The 21,554-nt window shown below is 44.0% G+C and overlaps 2 protein-coding genes and 2 non-coding genes across 12 annotated transcripts in view; 1 reads left to right on the top strand and 3 right to left on the bottom strand.

Moving 5' to 3' along the window:
- RUFY3 (RUN and FYVE domain containing 3) overlaps window positions 1-4,497 on the bottom strand; it is a 102,550-nt gene extending 98,053 nt beyond the window's left edge. For all 9 annotated transcript variants that reach the window (XR_008678962.2, XR_010133390.1, XM_055384473.2 and 6 more), the window contains exon 1: window positions 3,947-4,497. Coding sequence is in view for 7 of the 9 variants with exons in the window: in XM_055384473.2 (XP_055240448.1) it covers window positions 3,947-4,304 (358 nt within the window). In the remaining 2 variants the exon portion in view is untranslated. The remainder of the gene's footprint in view (window positions 1-3,946) is intronic.
- A 1,621-nt stretch (window positions 4,498-6,118) lies between these two features.
- On the top strand, window positions 6,119-6,224 carry LOC115934416 (U6 spliceosomal RNA). Its single transcript, XR_004070221.1, has one exon. It is a non-coding gene; the product is annotated as a U6 spliceosomal RNA (small nuclear RNA).
- A 1,163-nt stretch (window positions 6,225-7,387) lies between these two features.
- LOC115934402 (U6 spliceosomal RNA) lies at window positions 7,388-7,491 on the bottom strand. The gene has a single exon (XR_004070211.1). It is a non-coding gene; the product is annotated as a U6 spliceosomal RNA (small nuclear RNA).
- Window positions 7,492-18,603: 11,112 nt separating this feature from the next.
- On the bottom strand, window positions 18,604-21,176 carry UTP3 (UTP3 small subunit processome component). The gene has a single exon (XM_004038785.5). The coding sequence runs from the start codon at window positions 20,556-20,558 to the stop codon at window positions 19,122-19,124; it is 1,437 nt and encodes a 478-aa protein (XP_004038833.1). The 5' UTR covers window positions 20,559-21,176; the 3' UTR covers window positions 18,604-19,121.
- Window positions 21,177-21,554: the final 378 nt, after the last annotated feature.

Below are 21,554 nucleotides of genomic sequence, written 5' to 3'. Positions count from 1 at the left end.
TAGCAGATTACCAGCACTCAAAGACTCAGAAAGAGACATAATCCCCAACAAGGCACATCAGAAGTCTCCTTTCACACTGCATTGAAGCATATTGATTTCATGGATATTATATCCTGCAAGATTTTGGAACAAAACAATTCATGTGACAAACCCTGAAAAGTTTAGGCTACCTTCTATTTACAAACTTTTTTTTGAAACAGCGTCTCGCTCTATTACCATGACTGGAATACAGTGGTGTGATCACGACTCACTGCATCCTCAACTTCCCAGACTCATGCCATCCTCCCACCTCAGACTCCTGAGTAGTTGGCACCAGAGGCATGTGCCACTATGCCCAGCTAATTTATTTTTAATTAAAAAAAATTTTTTTTTTGTAGAGACAGAGTCTGCTTATGTACAGGCTGGTCTCCAATTCCTGGGCTCAAGTGATACTCCTGCCTAGGCCTCCCAAAGTGCTGGGATTGCAGGCTTGAGCCACTGTTCCAGTCTCATACATTTTTGCTATTCTTCAGCACTGTTATTTAAAAACAGAGCTTCTGAACTCAAATGTAAAATTTAATTTTTAAAACCTCTAAGTACACTCAAGATTTCTAAAATAAAAAGATAATACCACCTTAATACACAGTCTTTCAAAGCTATAATATTTTATACACTTTTGGCAAATACTGAGAGTTAAAAATTGGGTTGCTAAAGAGGCAGATGCCAGTCATCGTAATATTCACTAGGCATTGAGGTTGAGTCCATGTACCATTCTCGTAATTAAGAAGTCTTTTAAAAACTGTTTGGGGCCAGGTGTGGTGGCTTACACCTGTAATCCCATCACTTGTGAGGCCGAGGAGGGTGGATCGCTTGAGTCTAGTTCGAGAGCAGCCTGGCCAACATGGTCTCTACTAAAATACAAAAAAAAAAAATAGCTGGGGTGGTGGTGCGCACCTGTAATCCCAACTACTTGGGAGGCTGAGGCAGGAGAATCTCTTGAACCTGGGAGGAAGAGGTTGCAGTCAGCCCAGATTGCACCACTGCACTCTAGCCTGAGCACAGAGTGAGACTGTCTCAAAAACACAAAATAAAAAAACAAACAAAAAGTGTTTGGTCTCAAGTGTCCACGTATTTTATTTTTATTTTTTTAAAAACAGGGTTTCGTTCTGTTGCTCAGGCAGGAGTGCAATGGTGCAGTCACAGCTTACTGCAGCCCTGAACTTCTGGACTCAAGTGATCCTTCGCCTTAGTCTCCCAAAGGGCTGGGATTACAGGTGTGAGCCACCAGCACCTGGCCTGGTCTCCAATTTCTTAAATGAGTAGTCAAGAGAATCAAAGTTCTGATATCCAGATACATTACAGAAAGCAATATTCCACTGACTCTGCAGGGTAACAAGGAACTTTTTATTCATATCTAGAGTGTTCCTTTCTGTAAGTATGCTTACGTTCTAAAGTACATATAAACGTAACAGGTAAAAACAAAAACTCAGTCCAAAACAAAAACTATTTTGAATCAATTTCATATTTAAATAAAACATGTAACAGTGATTTTTTTTTTTTGCTAATATGAAATGTTCTCAGTGACTAATCTTTAAAAGCAGAGGAAGTGGGACACGTATATATTCCCAGTAACTTTTCTGAACACATACACATCAATAAACTATTTCAAAAATAAAGACCATGAGGAAATATTAGAACTTACGTGGTAACAAAAAACACCATACTGGCTGGGCACGGCGGCTCACCCCTGTAATCCCAGCACTTTGGGAGGCCGAGGCAAGCGGATCATTTGAGGTCAGGAGTTCGATAACAGCCTGGCCAACATGGTGAAACCTCGTCTCTACTAAAAATACTAAAAATGGTAGGTGCCTGTAATCCCAGCTACTCAGGAGGCTGAGGCAGGAGAATCATTTGAAATCGGGAGGCGGAGGTTGTAGTGAGCAGAGGTCATGCCAATGCACTCCAGCCTGGGCGACAGAGCAAGACTCCGTCTCAAAAACAAAAAAACACCATACATTTGCTAGTATCCTAAGGTAGAGACTGAGATCACGCTCATGAAACTTTAGCTTTAAGTCCTCTAGTCCCGATCTTGATCATGCTTAAGCAACAGTATTAACTGATAAGAGTAACAAAATACTGTTATTTTCTACAATAATTAATAACATAAAGATAACCTTTAACAATGAGGGAGTCCAGTCAACTGAAATTCAGGTAATTCCCACAATTGATACTGTTCAATAGTTGAAAAGTTCCTCTACATCAAACCTTGTACCATAACTGTTACAGAGAAATGAGTTTTCTTTCTATAGTAGCATGCTTAATATGTAGATTACACAGAAAGAGAACATTTTTGGTGCAAACAAAAAAAGGCGGTGCTTAAAGTACAAAGTAGAAGGATTCCTCAGAAAACAAAAGCAGTCTCCTTGAGAAGATTCTTATCTTTGCCTCCTCTGTATAGGAAGACTCACTTCTGCCGTGAGCTGACAATCCATCTGCACATTAGTGCAGACCACTCCAACACACAAACTATGGCTTCACTAAGACAGTCAATGGTCAGTGTCTGCCCACTGACTTATTACTCAGTAAGTAATAAGGAGGTGTGAACACTGGGCAACCTCCAGCTGAATCCCATAGACCCTTCCTGTTTACCTGTCACCCACCATCACAGTTTTGGATCTCTTGTTAGAGTTAAAGAGCATGGGTTTAGCAGAAAAGGAATCTGGGTCAACTGCATTCCTTCTCTTAAGCTGTTACTTGGGATAAATCGAGCTTCCGCATCTGAAAAAGTGGCATTCAGTTTGGCGCACACAAACTTATTAACCATGATTATCACAGCACATGCACATAGGAAATAATCAATAAATATTATCTTTTCCTAGGAGATGGATCGGGGCAGAAAAGGTGAGTCAGGGTTTCTTGGCAGGGCACAGCAGCTAAAAGATTTGTACTTGTGCTTTAAAAATACAGGGTGTATGGTGGGAAAGGTCCTTCCCTCATCGCTTCAGGCAAGTTTCTGTCTCCTTTTTCAGAACTCATACAGCAAAGTATTTGGCACTTACAGCATGCCTTGTATCGTCAGCCACATTTTCACACTGTAAGAGCTTGTATTTGAAAATCAGATTTAACACTCCTCTAAGAGTCCTTACATTCATTGACGACTCTAGGGCCCTACTCATTTGCCAGTACAGTAAACAGTTCACTAATAAAAAATACAGCACGGAGTGTGGGTCAGCTGCATTCAGAGCGCTCGCGTGTGCCAGTGGCTTTAAAAGTGGAGGCCTCTTCCCGACAACCGATATAACCCTGGGGGGTACCCTTCCAAAGCCACACATTCCCTTCTTGTCTTCTCATGCACCGCTCCGATTTCTCTTTCCACTCCGGGGGACGGATCTGTCATATTTACCGGCATGGAAGGAACGCTCGTAAAAAATTAGTTACTAGTATTACTAAGGCCGCACTGGCTGCGGCGGCGCAGCAGCCACACCTACTCAGCTGCCGCGGCGCCGGGAGCCCGAAAAAGGCGGGTCAGAGGGGCCACGGGGTCTCCGGGCGCCGCCCCCTCTTAGACTCCTTCGGGGAAGGTTCCCAGCCCGGGACCCAGGACAGGGCCGGGGCGCCCCGGGTGGAGGGGGGCAGGCGGGCCGCTTCTCGCCCCCGCCCAAGCACGTGGGAGGCCGGCGAAGACCAGCGCCCAGCCCAAGACGGGAGAGAGACCAGGCCAGGCAGGAGTCGCGGCCTGGGGAGACGCGGAGGTAGAATCCGGCGCCCGAACCGCGGTCGTCCCGCTGCCTCCTCACCGGGCGCCTCGGGACAACAGCTTCCCGAGGGCAGCCCCTAGAGCCCCCGCCTCCCGGCCGCCCGGCTCGGGTCACCCCGCGGGAGGCGGAGCTCCGCGGGGGCCGGGCCGGCCCTCCCCAGCCGAATGCCCCCTTCCCCGCAGGCGTCCCCATGCCCCTCCGCCACTCACGGTGCTTGCCGCTGCCGCTGCCGCCGCCGCCGCCGCTCGGGTAGCTCAGCAGCAGGAAGGGCAGCGGGGAGCCGGGGGACGGCGGGGTCCTCCAGGAACGCTGCTGCTGCGGCGGCGGGCGCACTCCGAAGCCGGCGCCTCCATCGCCGGGGTACAGCAGGAAGAAGGGGGCGGCCACCGGCGAGTCGGGCTCCGACTGCCCGGCGGGGGAGGCCGGCGGCGGCCCCGCCTCGCCCTCTCGGTCCGTGCCCCCGGCGGGAGCGCGGCGCGGCTCCTCCGGCCGCCACTCCCCGCCCCTCGCCGGCTCCTCACTGCAACTTTCCGCACCAGCGGTGGGCGGCGGCGGGGTCTCAGCCATGCTCACTCTTTCCTTCGCCGCAGCCTCCGATTCGCGCCCGGGCCTGGGCGGGGGAGCAGAGGGTCAGGGCGAGGAGCCGCCGCCCCGTCCCGTGCGCTGCGCCGCCACCGCCACCTTTCTTCTCGGCCACGGGCTGGCGCCTGGGCTCCGCCGCTCGGCCCACAGCCCGCCCCGCCAGGGTCCAAGCCAGCTGGAGGGACCGCCCCGCCCGACGGGGCGGCCTCGCTACCGGCCGCCTCCTCCAGCCCCTCCCGCCCCGGCCCCCAGCCTGTGACTCGGCTCCCCTAGCGGGCAGCGTCCTCCTCTTCCCACTCCCCACCTTCCGCTTCCCTCCGGCTGGGCTGACTCCCTCCCGACCCTCGGGCCCTGGGCCTCTTCCTTACCCTCCCCCGCTGGGCCCTCTAAGGCGGTCAGGTGTGTCTAGTGCTTGAAAGGTGGAAGACCTGGCGAAATACCTGGCGGCGTTTGGTCGTGTAACCGCCAACTTTATCGATAGCACGAAGGCACAAAGATCTGGGTTGAAGAAGAGGCGAAAGCTAATTTTAAAAAAGCACCTCCCTGCCCCCGGGCATTAAACTGTACCATTTGCCTTTCACACACTGGAACTTCAACCGTTGATTCACTGTTTTGAGTATTGAGCTCTTTATATGAGAAACCAAAGGTGGGTGTCTTCCTTCCACCACCTCTTTTGTTCCCGTCTTGTGCGCTGTACTGAAATCCTGTATTTGCTTTGACTTTAACTCCCTGGGTTTCTAGTGCCGCGGGTGCGCATGAGTGCATTTTAAATCAAACAGCTTAGAATTTATACGACAAATGTCAATTACAGGTCGACAGTTTTCTCTTTCACAGTGCCCGTGTCTCGCTAGTAATTAGCCACCGTTGCTTTGAGAATTCGAATCAATGATTACTGATCCAGTAATTCCCTTAAGTAAACATTTCTTTCGGCAATAAAGACAATTTCCAGTTACTCTCATGGTTCTTTATCCTGGATTCCTAGCTGATTAGCCTTGTGTTTAATGCTGGCGTAGAAGCCATGTTGACTCATAATTAAAAATCACTGTTGTGTAACATTTTGCCCACCTGCTTTTTCCTCTTCTCTGTTCAGCCCTTCCCTGTGTAGAGGAAGTTGTACTTCTTTGAAAGGAAAAGTAAACATTTTTATTACTGTTGTTATTCTCTGTAAATCACTCTTGAAATTACTACTCGCAATTACCATGAGACTTAAAATACTACTTTTCACTGAGTCTTTTAACAAGAAGCATTCAAAAAGGAAATGTTTACAGGATAGCTTCAAACAGTCTTAGAAAATTTCTTAGCTTTTCGGTTTCTGGCATTTCCCTGACCTGTTGATCCCAGTCCTACTACCTATTTGAGTAAGTTATTTGTCCAGCTCTGTAAAATGATTATGTTATTCACAGATACTGTGAGGGCTAAATAAGAAATAGAAATAAAGCTTTTAAAATACAACTTAGCATTGGGGTAAATAATAATTATTACGGCCGGGTGCGGTGGCTCACGCCTGTAATCCCAGCACTTTGGGAGGCTGAAGCGGGTGGATCACGAGGTCAGCAGTTCGAGACCAGCCTGACCAACAAGGGGAAACCCCGTCTCTACTTAAAATACAAAAAAATTAGCTGGGCGTGGTGGCGAGTGCCTGTAATCCCAGCTACTTGGGAGACTGAGGCAGGAGAATCGCTTGAAACCAGAAGGCAGAGGTTGCAGTGAGCCGAGATTGCACCACTGCACTTTAGCCTGGGCAATAAGAGCAAAACTTCGTCTCAAATAAATATATAAATAAATAATTATTAGTAGTAGTACTCACTTCAGCAGCACATAAACTAAAATTGGAACGATACAGAAAAGATTAACATTTCCCTGCACGAAAATGACCTGCGAATTTGTGAAGTGTTCCATATTTAAAAATTATTATTATTAGGGATATTTTATCATTTTGGCAAAATAACATTTAACTTACAATAATAAAAACATACTGAGTTGGGGAAAAAAAGCCTTTTCATTATATCCTTAGCATTTTGAAGGTGGTTTGGGCCTTAACTCTTGGTGCTGGTGAGAATCTCAATAGGAAGACATGATTTGTCTTTTAGGAATTGCTAACTGCAGGATACCTTCATAAGAAAAACCGAAAGCATTTGACCCAGCAATCTCATTAACTGGGTATATACCCAAAGGACTATAAATCATTCTACTATAAAGATACATGCACACGTATGTTTATTGCAGCACTATTTACAATAGCAAAGACTTGGAACCAACCCAAATGCCCATCAATGATAGACTGGATAAAGAAAATGTGGCACATATACACCATGGAATTATGCAGCCATAAAAAAGAGTGAGTTTACGTCCTTTGCAGGGACATGGATGAAGCTGGAAGCCATCATTCTCAGCAAACTAACAGGAACAGAAAAGCAAACACCGCATGTTCTCACTCTTAAGTGGGAGTTGAACAATGAGAACACATGGACACAGGGAGGGGAACATCACACACCGGGGCCTGTGGGGGAGTGGGGGTAAGGGGAGGGGAAGCATTAGAAGAAATACCCAATGTAGCTGATGGGTTAATGAGTGCAGCAAACCACCATGGCACATGTATACCCATGTAACAAACCTGCACGTTCTGCACATGTATCCCAGAACTTAAAATATAATTTAAAAAAAAAGAAAAACTGATTGAGATGTATTATATGGTTTTAACACTCATCCTTAACTGGATCCTTTATCTTTTTTTTTACATGCAGAAATTCCAAAATATCATTATATTCTCATCAGGTTCCTTCACAGAGATGTTTTGCAATGTTTTGGTAAAGAATTTGACAATAATCTACACTTAACCACTGTAGGTAGAAGAAATGAGAGCAGAGTCCTCACAGATGATTCTTGAGAAAGGCCAATAATCAACCAAGGGAGTCACCAAGTTAAAATATGAAATGTTATCTAGTCTGAATTGCCAGCTTTCTCCCTTCTTGTTAGTCAAGATACCTACAGGTATAGAAACATTGACATGCTGTGAAATCATTCAGTGTATTGGATTTTTGTGCCTCTATTTTTAAAAAGTTTTTTGTAAAAATATAGAACACTTCACAAATTTGTGTATCATCCTTGTACGGGAACCATGCTAATCTCTGTATCATTCCAATTTTAGTATATGTGCTGCTGAAGAGATCACTGTGCCTTTATTTTTAAAAAGAGTTCTATTTATGTTTTATGTAATTAATTAAATGGCAGTAAAATTAATACAGAAAAATCAACTGAAATATGAGTTCTTACAATTTATAGACAAGGCTATTTATGAACTTTTTCTTTAAAGGTGGATGGTACTCCAAGTTCCTAGTTTCTTAATGCTTTTAGCTTTTGAATCAATAATACAATCACAGTTCTGCATTAGCTTTAGTGACATAAAGGGCTGATTCAGTTGCTATACACATTTAAGGAAGCCAAGATTATAAAAACAAGCCTAAACATGTTGCTCCTTCTTGAGAATGCACAGAGCATCTCCCTATACTGTTTTAAAGTGACAACATCCAAGCACTATAATTAAGAATTGAGCTCTATTAATTTTCTTGTGAAATAAAGCAGGAGGTGCTTTTCAACTTTATCTGCATTTTATTTTTAGTTATCCATGTTTGGTTTTTAAAAAATCCTTTGGTGGGCTGGGCGCGGTGGCTCACGCCTGTAAGACTGAGGCAGCAGAATCGCTTGAACCTGGGGAGGCAGAGGTTGCAGTGAGCCGAGATCGCGCCACTACACTCCAGCTCGGGTGACAGTGCGAGACTCTGTCTCAAAAAAACAAACAAACAAAAAATCCTTTGGTGATCTTACAGATAGATACTTAAAAATATATTTTAAAACTTTTTAAAGATCAATGTTACGGACAAGAATATATTTTTAGTACAGTATAAGCTTCTTAAGAGCTGCGAATCAGACCAGGTGTGGTGGCTCACGCCTATAATCCCAGCACTTTGGGAGGCCGAGGCAGGCAGATCACTTAAGGCCAGGAGTTCAAGACTAGCCTGGCCAACATGGCAAATGGCAAAATGCCAGCTCTACAAAAAATACCAAACAAAAAACCCCACAAGAGCTGTGAAGCAGAGAAGATACCACTTGAGGCCGGGTGCCGTGGCTCATGTCTGTAATCCCAGCACTGTGGGAGGCTGAGGCCCAGCTAAGATTGTGTCTTCTCTGGGCTGTCTTCTCTGATATACTTCTTTCAATGAACATCTAATAATCTCTCAACTCTTCCTATGTTAGGGATTTCTAACATTTTCTCCATTGTGTTAAGACTAGTTATGTACTTGTCTTAGCCGGGCGTGGTGGCTCATGCCTATAATCCCAGCATTTTGGGAGGCTAAGACGGGCAGATCACTTGAGGCCAGGAGTTCAAAACTCCTGGTTCAAAACCATGGAGGTTTCACCATGAGGCCTGGCTAACATGGTGAAACCTCCATCTCTACTAAAAATACAAAAATTAGCCGGGTGTGTTGGCACGTACCTGTAGTCCCAGCTACTCGGGAGGTTGAGGCAGGAGAATTGCTTGAACCCAGGAGGTGGAGGTTGCAGTGAGCCGAAATCGTGCCACTGCGCTCCAGCCTGGGCGACAGAGCGAGAATCTGTCTCAAAAAAAAAAGGCAAAAAAAGAAAAAAAGGGAAGATACCACTTGAGAAGTGTTGATACTCTTTTTCAGTATAGTATATAGATTTATTATGATTTTAAAATAATGGTTTTCTTGAGCTGTTTATTTTACATTGTATGGCACTTGGGAAACATCATAGTTGAAAAGTGTACTCAATTTAAGCCTTTGTGTTAAACTTATTTTAATATAGAAATGTATTGATACTAATTAATATAATGCCTTATTGTGAAAGCTCTGAGTCCATTGTTCAGAATTACTAGATTTTGATGACTGTAACTTAATGACTTATTTTTTCAAAACATTCATTATAAAAACACCTAGTTACAACATTATAGTGTGCGGATAAAATAATGAAAAATTTAAAAATATATATTTAAGGCCAGGTGCAGTGGCTCACACCTGTAATCCCAGCACTTTGGGAGGCTGAGGTGGGTGGATCACCTGAGGTCAGAAGTTCGAGACCAGCCTGGCTACATGGCAAAACCTCATCTTTACTAAAAATACAAAAAAATTAGCCTGTCATGGTGGCGGGTGCCTGTAATCCCAGCTACTCAGGAGGCTGAGGCAGGAGAATCGCTTGAACCTGGGAGGTGGAGGTTGCAGGGAGCTGAGATCGTGCCACTGTACTCCAGCCTGGGCGACAGAGCAAGACTCCGTCTAAAAAAAAATATATATATATATGTATGTGTATATATATATATGTGTGTATATATATGTATATACACACACACACACACACACAGACATACAAAAATATATATACACACACACTCACATATATATATACATATATATATACCTAGTCAATTTATATCTCCTCTCTATATATATTATAGATACTTTTAAGAAGTAAAAACAATATATTTATCTACCTTGAGTGGGATGAAGAAAAAAATAAAAGTAATATATTTAGGTCAATCGATAGTTTTCTTTGGGTGCAGACATATGGATACATTTTTCCATTTTTCTACTTTTCTGTATTTGTAAGTAGTCTGTAATGGCTGCATTGCTTTTAAATAGAAAATAAAACACATTGAGGGGCTATTTTAATTCATAGTTTCATAATTATACATTTTTTATGAAGACCTAACAGCAAACTTGTGTTCCTTATATATACTGTGGAGAAATAGGGTTCAAGAGGAGCTGATCATATTTGTGTCTTTTTTGAGTGTTTATTATTATTATTTTAGAGATGGAGGGTTTCACTATGTTGCCCAGGCTGCAGTTGAACTCCTGGCTTCAAGCAATCCTCCCACCTCAGCCTCCAGAGTTAGTCCAGATATTCAAAAACAATATTCAAGAACAATATTCAAATAACCTAATCATTGATGGAAACCCTACTCAAGTTCCTACTACATACAATTTCCTTTGCCAAGAGTTGAGATGATCCTTACTATCAGATTTCTAATTAAAATAATGTCCTTGGACATAAATGGAAATATTTAGTTTATAATAATATCATACTTAAAGGTCAATTATTTCTAGTATTATGAATCAGAGAATTGAAGAAAGAAGACTTCTCCGAGTTCTATATCACTGACAATACATTGCTTCACAGGTCTAAAGAGACTCCAGAGACAATTCAGCCTACGGTGTAGCTGAGATTACAGGTGTGAGCCAGCAGGCCCAGCTAGTGTTTATCTTAATAATGTTGCTGGCCGGGCGCGGTGACTCAGGCCTGTAATCCCAGCACTTTGGGAGGCCGAGGTGGGCAGTTCACAAGGTCAGGAGTTTGAGACGAGCCTGGCCAACATGGTGAAACCCTGTCTCTACTAAAAATACAAAAAAAAAAAAATTAGCCGCACATGGTGGTGCGTGCCTGTAGTTCCAGATACTCGGGAGGCTGAGGCAGGAGAATCACTTGAACCCGGGAGGCGAAGATTGCAGTGAGCCAAGATCGCGCCACTGCACTCCAGCCTGGGTGACAGAGAGAGACTTCATCTCAAAATAATAATAATGATAATAATAATGTTGCTGAAGATTTCTATGAACGTATCCAGTAACTCTCATGCTCTCTCTTTCAGGTTCTTCTTCTCCTTCTTCTTCTTTTTTTTTTTTTTTTTTGAGACAGAGCTTTGCTCTTGTTGCCCAGGCTGGAGTGCAGTAGTGTGATCTTGGCTCACTGCAACCTCCGCCTTCTGGGTTCAAGCAATTCTCCTGCCTCAGCCTCCAGAGTAGCTGGGATTACAGGCGTGCACCACCATGTCCGGCTAATTTTTGTATTTTTAATGGAGACGGGGTTTCATCATACTGGTCAGGCTGGTCTTGAACTCCTGACCTCAAATGATCCACCTGCCATGGCCTCCGAAAGTGCTGGGATTACAGGCGTGAGTCACTGTGCCCGGCCTGTCGTCTGCTTTAAAGCTTCATCTTTTCTTGCCAGTTATTATTGCAAAGGACTCCTCATTGGTTTCACTGCCTCTGGTTTTAATCTATTCCAGTTGCCCTGCTCTACAGCAGCTAGAATGAGTAATTTACTTTTCTGAACGTTCACCTAATTATGCCACATCATTTCTTAAAAACCTGGGTTCACTTCTTTATGTGTGGGATACAATCTAAGTGCATTAACTACCTAGTAAGGTCTTTCATGATCTAACCCCTTCCTATCTTTCCAATATTATCCTCCTATCTTGTCTTACCCCTTGTTGCCTTTGACTAAGCTTTAACATGTTTGGCATTACTCATATTGCGGTACCTATTCTTCCTCTCCCAAACTCTACTCAAACAAAGCTGTGATACTTTCTCTGCTCTCCCCATGTAGAAAGGTACATGCCATTTTTGAGGTCTCATAGTATCCTATTTAAGCAGTTAATTGTTTTAATTGTAATGAATTTATGCCTCTTCCCAAAGTTAGCATCATTTTTTCTTCTTTTTACAATGCATAAAAGATTTATTTTTTGTACTATGTGTTCCTTGTACTATTCCTAAGTAGTTATCAGTCCCTCTCACTTATTTTTTATTTTTTTGAGACATGGCCTCACTGTCACCCAGGTAGTGGCACAATCATGGCTCACTGCAACCTTGACCTCCCAGGCTCAAGTGATCCTCCCACCTCAGCCTCACCACTAGCTGGGACCACAGGCGCACACCACCATGCCCAGCTAATTTTTGTATTTTTAGTAGAGATGGAGTTTCGCCCTGTTGCCCAAGCTGGTCTCGAACTCCTGTGCTCAAGTGATTTGCCCACCTTGGCCTCCTAAAATTCTGAGTTTACAGGCGTGAGCTACTACGCCCAGCCTCACTTATTTTTAAGACCCTTTCCTCTTAAGATCACATCAAAATTCTTTTTTTCTATCTGTGACCATCAGGTATCTGAATAAAAGCAATTCAAAAAAACTGGACTGAATAAGAAGCTTAAGGAATAATTTATTTAGCTTATATTTATATTTCCCTTTTTATGTATGTTCAAGTGTGGTGTGAATAAAAATGTAAGTATGTCTAAAAGAGGTCATTTAATAAATGTGAAAAAATTTTAGGTGCTAATTAAATTCTGCCATCTACTTAATTTGAATAATCCTCACCCCACCATGGCAAAATTGTCTATTATATATATTAAAACAGGCCATATAAAACAATGCACAAGGGTAAAAGGTACAGCCCTTCTAGCATAAAGTTTTCTTATTTTTTCAGACGGAGTCTCACTCTGTCGCCAGGCTGGAGTGCAGTGGCACGATCTCGGCTCACTGCAACCTCCGCCTCCCGGGTTCAAGTGATTCTCCTGCCTCAACCTCCTGAGTAGCTGGGATTACAGGAGTGTACCACCATGCCCAGCTAATTTCTGTATTTTTAGTGGAGGCGGGGTTTCACCATGTTGGCCAGGATGGTCTTGATCTCCTGATTTCGTGATCTGCCCTCCTCGGCCTCCCAAAGTGCTGGGATTACAGGCGTGAGCCACCACACCCAGGCTAGCATAAAGTTTTGTAACTGAGGTCTATGGACTCCTGGCTTCAGGGAGTCCAGGAACCCACTGTCATATGCAAAATGTGATTAGGACTGTGCTATGGTTCTGGGGTGGGGTGAGGGGAGGCCTACTGTTTTCAAGATTCTCAAGAAGTAGTCCCATGGTAATGCCACATCATATTTCACTCTTGTAATTAACTTCATTCATATGCCTAATGTTATTAGCTGAGAGAAACCCAGAGCAGTGTTTCTCAAAACATATTCTGTAGACCATTTGGATCAGAATCATGTTGCATGCCTGTTAAAACAGAGATGACTGGACCCAACACCAGGAGAGTTGAATCAGAATCTGTGCAGGTAGGGCGCAGGAATCTGTACTTTAAACTTACCAACTGATCCTTGGACATTCTGGTTTAAGAACCATTATGGTTGGCCGGGCACGGTGGCTCACGCCTGTAATCCCAGCACTTTGGGAGGCCGAGGCAGGCAGATCACAACGTCACGAGATCGAGACCATCCTGGCTAACACGGTGAAACCCTGTTCCTACTAAAAATACAAAAATCAGCTGGGCGTGGTGGCAGGCGCCTGTAGTCCCAGCCACTCAGGAGGCTGAGGCAGGAGAATCACTTGAACCCATGAGGCGGAGGTTGCAGTGAGCCGAGACTGCGCCGCTGAACTCCAGCCTGGGCCACAGAGCAAGACTCCGTCTCAAAAACAAAAACAAACAAACAAAAGAACCATTATGGTAGAAACTAAGAGAAATTAACTCATTCAAGTGGAGTAAATTCGCTTTTTAAGACCGGGTCTCACTCTGCAGCCCATGCTGGTGTAGTGGGGCCATCATGCCTCACTGCAGCCTCTACCTCCTCAGGCACAGGCAGTCCTCCCACCTCCGCCTCCCAAGAAGCTGTTACTACAGGCACGTGTGGTACCATGCCCAGCTAATTTTTTTAATGTTTTATGTTGCCCAGGTTGGTCTTGAACACCTGGGTTCAAGCAGTTCTCCTATCTGAGCCTCTCAAAGTGCTGGGATTATAGGTGTGAGCTACCACACCTGGCTAAATTAGTTTTTTTTTTTTTTTTTTTTTTTTTTGAGATGGAGTTTTGCTCTCGTTGCCCAGGCTGGAGTGCAATGGTGCAATCTCGGCTCACCGCAATCTCTACCTCCCGGGTTCAAGCAATTCTCCTGCCTCAGCCTCTGGAGTAGCTGGGATTACAGGCATGCGCCACCATGCCCGGCTAATTTTGTATTTTTAGTAAAGACGGGGTTTCTCCATGTTGGTCAGACTGGTCTCAAACTCCCGACCTCAGGTAATCCACCCACCTTGGCCTCCCAAAGTGCCTGGATTACAGGCATGAGCCACCGCGCCCAGCCAGTTTTTTAAAACTGGATTAAAAAAAATAGTAACGAACATGAAGCACTTACTACCTGTCAAGTGTTCTTCTAAATTGATGTTACATGATTAACCATTTAAACTATTAACTATTATATATTATTCAATGTGAGGAAATTGCAGTACAGAGAGGTTAAGTAGACCAAAGACACATGGTAAGTGGGTGAAACACGACTTTGAACTCAATCTGGCTCTGGAGGCCAAACTCTTCCCAATCACTTCCCTTTATTGCCTTTTATTTTTATTTTTTTTTTGAGACAGCGTTTCACTCTTGTTGCCCAGGCTGGAGTGCAATGGAGCAATCTCGGCTCACCGCAACCTCTGCCTCCCGGGCTCAAGCGATTCTCCTGCCTCAGCCTCCTGAGTAGCCAAGATTACAGGCATGCACCACTACGCTCGGCTAATTTTGTATTTTTAGTAGAGATGGGGGTTTCTCCATATTGGTCAGGCTGGTCTTGAACTCCCGACCTCAGGTGATCCGCCCGCCTCAGCCTCCCAAAGTGCTGGATTACAGATGTGAGCCACCACGCCCGGCCCTATTGGCTTTCTTAAAGCAGAACATTTTACTAGTTTCCTCCAGGTCTTTTTGTTTTGTAGTTTAACAAATGTTGATTCTTGATACTTGCTATCATTTAAAACTTCACTTTGTAGCAAATGTAAAATCACTGGTTTTATTTTTAAGAATAGCTGAAAGAATCAAAATATATCATCTGGAATACATAGCTAAAGTAACTACCAATTAAAAACTCCGCTATGAGAAAATATATCTTAAACAAAATAAAAAAATAGACTAATATTAGTTGATGGGGGGGTATAAAGGTTCTATACTGTTTTTTTCTATTTTTGAGACGTAGGCTTACTCTTGCCCAGGCTTGAGTGCTCACTGCAACCTCTCCCTCCCAGTTTCAAGTGATTCTCCTGCTTCAGCCTCCTGAGTAGCTGGGACTACAGGAGTGCACCACCATTCCCAGCTGATTTTTTTTTTTCAGTAGAGATGGGGTTTTGCCATGTTGACCAGGCTGGTCTCGAACTCCTGACCTCAAGTGATCTGCCTGCCTGAACCTCCTGCCGTGCTGGAATTACAGGCATGAGTCACCGTACTCTGCCTGTTTCTGTTTTTTAAACTTTGGAAGGCAAATTACACTTTTGTTTTTAAGAATAAAAAATACAATCTGATTAGCTGAAGCAGCTTTTTGTTTCAGTGTGATTTTTGTTGTTGTTTTGAGACAGTCTTGTTCTGTTGCCCAGGCTGGAGTGCAGTGGTGCGATCTCATCTCACCACAACCTCTGCCTCCCGGGTTCAAGCGATTCTCCTGCCTCAGTCTCCTGAGTAGCTGGGACTACAGGCGTGGGCCATCACGCCTGGCTAATTTTTGTATTTTTAGCAGAGATGGGGTTTCACCATGTTGGCCACGCTGGTCTTGAACTCCTGACCTTGTGATCTGCCTGCCTCAGCCTCCCAAAGTGCTGGGATTACAGGCATCAGCCACCGCGCCTGGCCCAGTGTGATTTTAAATTCTAGTTAGAAACACGATTTTTTTTGGTAACATCTATAATTCAGTGTTCCTGTTCAGTACCTGTTCATCATTGTGATCTCCAAGATGTAAAGCATACTAAGTTCCACTTTTCTTGAATTATTCTGGTAATGTTAACTTGTATAATTTAACACGTTAACTTAAAATTATTTTATTTCATAGCAACTCCAGCCATTCCTCAGATATATCAAATATTTTGTGTAAGATACGTGAATCAAATTAATTATTCAAGTTATCTAAGCTAGATTTTATCTTTTAGGTCACAAAAAGTAATTTTCCAGTTTGCCAAAAACTTTGACCATTAGGTAGTTCTTAGAGGTCTGAGAAGCGAATAAAATTTATTTCTACACAAAAATTAAAGTGGCATGTTGATCTTATTTAACTTCTTCATAGATAAGAATATAGGTAAGAAACTGGCTTAGAGAAATTGGCCCAAAGCCAGTCAGCTGATTAGTGGCAGAGTAAATGCATCACTAGCTATTTAGTGGATCACTAATTTGATGTTTTCTTCTACTTTAATTTTTAATATTTTGTATTTTTCATAGCTGCCTATAGTTTAATATACTGCCATAAAACTAACAGGTTGTTGATGCTTTGTACTGATGCCTGCTACCAGTAATGTACTTTATTGGAACTCTTACCCATGAAGCTCTCCAGTCTTCACAAAGTGAGTTTTTACAAAAAAAGATTATCACATTGGTTAACAACTTATTCATGTACAAATGACAGTACCCAGCACATCTCAGTGCTCTTTAAATGTTTGTTAAATATACATACAAATTTTGAAAGACTCAGCTGGGGGTGGTGGCTCTCGCCTGTAATCCCAGCACTTTGGGAGGCTGAGGTGGGTGGATCACCTGAGGTCAGGAGTTCAAGACCAGTCTGGCCAACATAGTGAAACCCCATCTCTACTAAAAATACAAAAATTACCTGGGTGTGATGGTGTACACCTGTAATCCCAGCTACTCGGGAGGCTGAGGCAGGAGGTTCTCTTGAACACGGGAGGCAGAGGTTGCAGTGAGCCTAGATTGTGCCACTGCACTCTAGCCTGGGTGACAGAGAAAGGCTCCATCTCAAAAACAAACAAACAAACAAACAAACAAACAAACAAAAAAAAACACCAAAAAATGGCCAGGAGCGGGTGGTTCGCTTGAGGCCAGGAGTTTGACTGGGACTGTAGTCTCAGCTACTCCGCAGGCTGAGGCAGAATTGCTTGAACCTGGGAGGTTGAGGTTGCAGTGAGCTGAGATCACACCACTGCACTCAAGCCTGGGCGACAGACTGAGACTCTGTCTCAAAAAAAAAAAACAAAAAAACAAAAAACAAACAAACCCCCTGCAAAAGATCCAACCCGGCAGTCTAACTACAGTCTGTTCTTAACCACTGACTTATGGCTTCTCTGAGGTAGGTATAATAATAGAGACTCATACAGATGAAGAAAATGAAACTCAGAGATTAACTGAAAATCATCCTGTTAACTCCAAAACCTGCATTTTTTCTATTATATATAAAAAAAAGGAAGTATAGAATTGGGTTCTGAAGCCATAAAGGCTGGGTTGAAATCCTGGCTCTGCCACTTAATAGCTGTGTGACCCTGAGAAAGTTACTTCTCTTTGCCAGTTTCCTTATTTTCAAAATATGGATAACAGAATTTACCACATAAGGTTATGAGAAATAAGGAAATAAGCACAAAGTGCTCAGAAAGTTACCTTAGTAAGCACTGTTATTTCTATTTCCAACCTACCTCTTTTATTTATAAGGAAACAAAATAATTTGTCCTGTGTGCTACTCTGAGGAAGCAGCTGTAAGCCAGAAGTTAAGAGAATGAATGCTCAAGTTGGTTTGGGTTCAGATTTCAAGCAGATGTCCTTTAGAAAGTCAGCCTTCCAAAATTTCAGCATCCTCATCTGTGGAGCACAGTATCACCTTGCAAAGTTATTGTAAAGATTAAATGAGGTGATGTACAACTAGCACATGGCAAGTGTTCCATAAATATTAACCAAGCGTCATCTCTGCATCTCTAGCAGCTAGCACAGTGTTTACTGAATAAACAGTGACACAATTAGGAAATTAGGACTTTTTTTTGTGGTTTCCTTCACTAGTCCTCTCATTTTCTTCCCTGGCAACATCCTATTTTTACATTTACCACCTCAACATCTTCCCCCTACTTAAAGACCAGTGTAGCAGCAAAGAAAAATGGCTAATGTTAAATGACGAGTTACGGGGTGCAGCACACCAACATGGCACATGTATATATATGTAGCTGACCTGCACGTTGGGCACATGTACCCTAAAACTTAAAGTATAATTAAAAAAAAAAAAGAAAAATGGAACATTGAGCTGGGCGTGGTGGCTCACACTTGTAATCCCAGCACTTTGGGAGGCCAAAGCGGGCAGATCACTTGAGGTCACGAGGTCGAGACCAGCCTGGCCAAAATGGTGAAACCCTGTCTCAACTAGCAATACAAAAATTAGCTGGGCGTGGTGGCAAGCACCTGTAATCCCAGCTACTCAGGAGGCTGAGGCAGGAGAATCGCTTGAACCCGGGAGGTGGAGGTTGCAGTGAGCCGAGAGATCCTGCCACTGCACTCCAGCCTGGGCTACAGAGTGAGACTTCAATCTCAAAAAAAAAAAAAGAAAAATGGAACTTTGTTGCCACTTAAAGTTACCACTTACCTGGTAGTAATCATATCAAAGTTTTAGCAAATGGAGTGCAAGTACAAGCAGCAACCACTGCAAATCACCAGTAAAGAAGGGGAAATGGGATTTTTACCTTATTTGCCACATGAAGAACTATGAGAAAATATTGACAATTGATGTAATTAAGGCATATCTTTTCCTTTTTCTACTTTTAACCAAAGTTTCATTCCTATGTTTTTAAACCACACAGAACATATGAAATCCATGTTAACATTAAGCCCATTTATTAACAAGTATCTGGCCCAATAATTATAGTTAGGTAAATAAAATACTTCAGAACTATTTTATAGGCTGCCTTACAAATAAGATAACTGTCAAAGATGCATTCTCTTTATGTGAAAAGTTACACATGTTCTAAGTTTAACACTCCACAATGAACTGTGAAATTTCCCTAAGCTAATACTTAATATTGGAAAACTTCAACAGAATATTGGAAAACTTCAACATCATCTCTTTTCTCAAGCACCTTCATATTGCTCCTATAGTTCTTATAAATTGTCCAATAACCCAGACAAATTTCCTTGTGGACAAAAATTTTTAAAATTTAAAGTATTATATATTAATACAATGACTTTAGTTAAAAGTAAAAATTTATTGATCCAAAACTGCCAAAAACCTTATGCTAAGCAAAAACTTCATTTAAGCTTAATGCTCTTTTTAACTCCTGCACGAATGCCAGATAATTCACCACTATAACGCTGCTCTTCTTTACGAACTTCACGAACCTGGCCTCTTCTTCTAATTTTGGCTCTTCTGAACTTCTCCCTGTGTTTCACTCTGGGATTGCGATCAATCTTCTTTCTCCTAGGAGTAAGTCCCCTATTTTTAGCAATTTGATAGGTAATAGCTCTCTTTGCATTTGGATCTTCAAGAGCCTGTTCTTCAGTGCTATTTTCTTCTTTCTTTCTCTTTAGCTTTTGCCTGTCTTCTATTTCTTTATAGTACTTCAGTTTAGCTTTTTCATCAAAATCAGAATCATCAGAAAGATCTGTAACAGCACAGGCAGCAGCAGAAGTCTTTGAAACAGACTTTGGTTTGGGCTTGGTGGATTTTGCTTTCGGAATCAGTTCTTTCTTTACAGCATCATCCTTAAGTGTCAACAGATGACGAATTTCTGAGGACAGCTTCTGATCCACAACGGACAGCTTGTTGATCAAATTTCGGTAGGTAACAAGCCTTTCTATGACAGGATGTCCATGTGCTGGGACTCTCCTAGCTTTCAGGATCAAATAAAAACTGATGTTCGAGCAATAATTCAAGTAGAGGTTGTACTTGGTCCTCAAGTATTGGCTTCCTTTTCCGGGTGGAATGATCCCTTGTTCCACCAACTGTAACAATGGCTCCAGCTCATCCTTCACCTCTGTCAACTTGACTTTCAGGTCTTCTATCAGCTCCAAGAGTTCTGGTGATTCCTTTCGCAACATTTTCAGCTTCTCTTTCACTGAAACTTTAGCCAAATCCTTCACGACCCGTGTCTCAGCCTCATCTACCTGAGGCACTGGTTTTGCAAAGGCCTCAACCCAGGCGACACCAAAATCATCCTCTTGCAGCGCTTGGGCTAGGCGCCGCTGAATGATCTGTGCCTCCTCCTCCTCCTCTCTTTCCTCCTCCTCTGCCTCCTGTTGACTCTGCCGGCCTCGGGACTTGGAACCATAGTCCGTGTCATAGTAAAGTTTTTTCCTCTGACCCCACGACAAACTGGGATCCACAGAGGCCTCAGCTTCACTTTGCACGGAGCTCCCACCATCATCATCGGCATTCTCCTCCTCCTCCTCCCCCGCACTCCCTCCATCTTCGTCGTCCTCATCGTCCATATCTAGGGCTAGCACCTCCTCCTCCTCCTCCTCGCCATCCTCCTCGTCTCCACTCTGTACTTCATTCCAGCCCTTAGCTAAGGCGGCCCGGGATCGTGCCTCATGAAAGTCATCTACCTGATCTTGGTAGTAGCTGGTGTCCCCTGGTGAGGGTGGCAATCCTAAATCATCTCCATTTTCGTCGGTGAGCGTGGGACCTGCCTTGGCTCGCACAGCTGCCCACTTAGCTGCTCCGCGCCGCCGGGATCTCCCCACCATGGCTCACAATCTCAGGTTTTACAGCGACTCCGGACTTTCGGCCACCACTGACTTCGGCGCAGGAATCAGGCGCTCCGGTAACTCGTGGCTTTAAACAGCCGCGCACTCCCCTACCACCGGAGTTTGCAGACTCCTGATCGGCTACTGGAATTTCCTCTTCCTTCCGGCCCCCAGCATGCTCTCCGCGTGGCGTACGATTGAGGACTTCCGCTCGGTCCCTTAGGCGAGATCACGTTGATACCAACTTCCTTTTCACTGTGCCCTTTAACGCCAGTCGATTCCGGTGAATTAAAATCTTTCCGTGTGGAAACGATAGGATAAGGAAGTTTCGTTCCACAGAACGCTTTCTCGGGCTAATGCGCTTACTCTCGAGTGCCTGGGAGTGGCTGGGGGACGGAATCCCGACGGCACCTCCAGGCGAGGTCCCGATGGCCAATAGAGGGCGCTGCGCTTTACGCCCCGGAGAAGTCCCGGGGGCGTTCCATTGAGTTTTAACTGCGTGTGTACCCGGCGCTTGCGACCGGCAGTCTAGTGCTAGCGTAGTTTTCCTGCTCCCTTGTTTTCTCTTTTCTGCTTATCAGGCTGGAAGTTAATCAGATTGCTTTCCTCTCATTTCACCCCCACCCCCAATACCATATTTCTGGGTACCACAGCCTCAGGCAGCGCCGCTGGACTCCAGAATCCCACGGGAGGTTTCCGGGCGAGAGCGCAGGCCGGGCCGCCGGCTCGGGTTTACTCATCCCCATCGCCCTCTCCCTGCTCACAGGGCTCGGTGACCCGCTCCATGGGGATCGATAAAGCTAGATGACCCCGAGGCTGACAGCGGGAAGGCAGAGCCCCGCTGCAGGGTCTGACTCTTCTCAAGGAAGTCTGCCCTGTAATGTTAGAGTAATTCAGGGTGTAAGTTTTTAGGTATTACATATGCAAGGTTCGGGGTTAGTATTATGATACCTTTTAATGTAGGTAGTTGGAAGCTGAACTTTTGATACATTGCTA

Source organism: Gorilla gorilla, chromosome 3, assembly GCF_029281585.2.
Source record: "Gorilla gorilla gorilla isolate KB3781 chromosome 3, NHGRI_mGorGor1-v2.1_pri, whole genome shotgun sequence".
NCBI lineage: Eukaryota > Metazoa > Chordata > Mammalia > Primates > Hominidae > Gorilla > Gorilla gorilla.
Note: the sequence above shows the minus strand (reverse complement) of the source record. Positions and strands in the feature narration are given on the sequence as shown.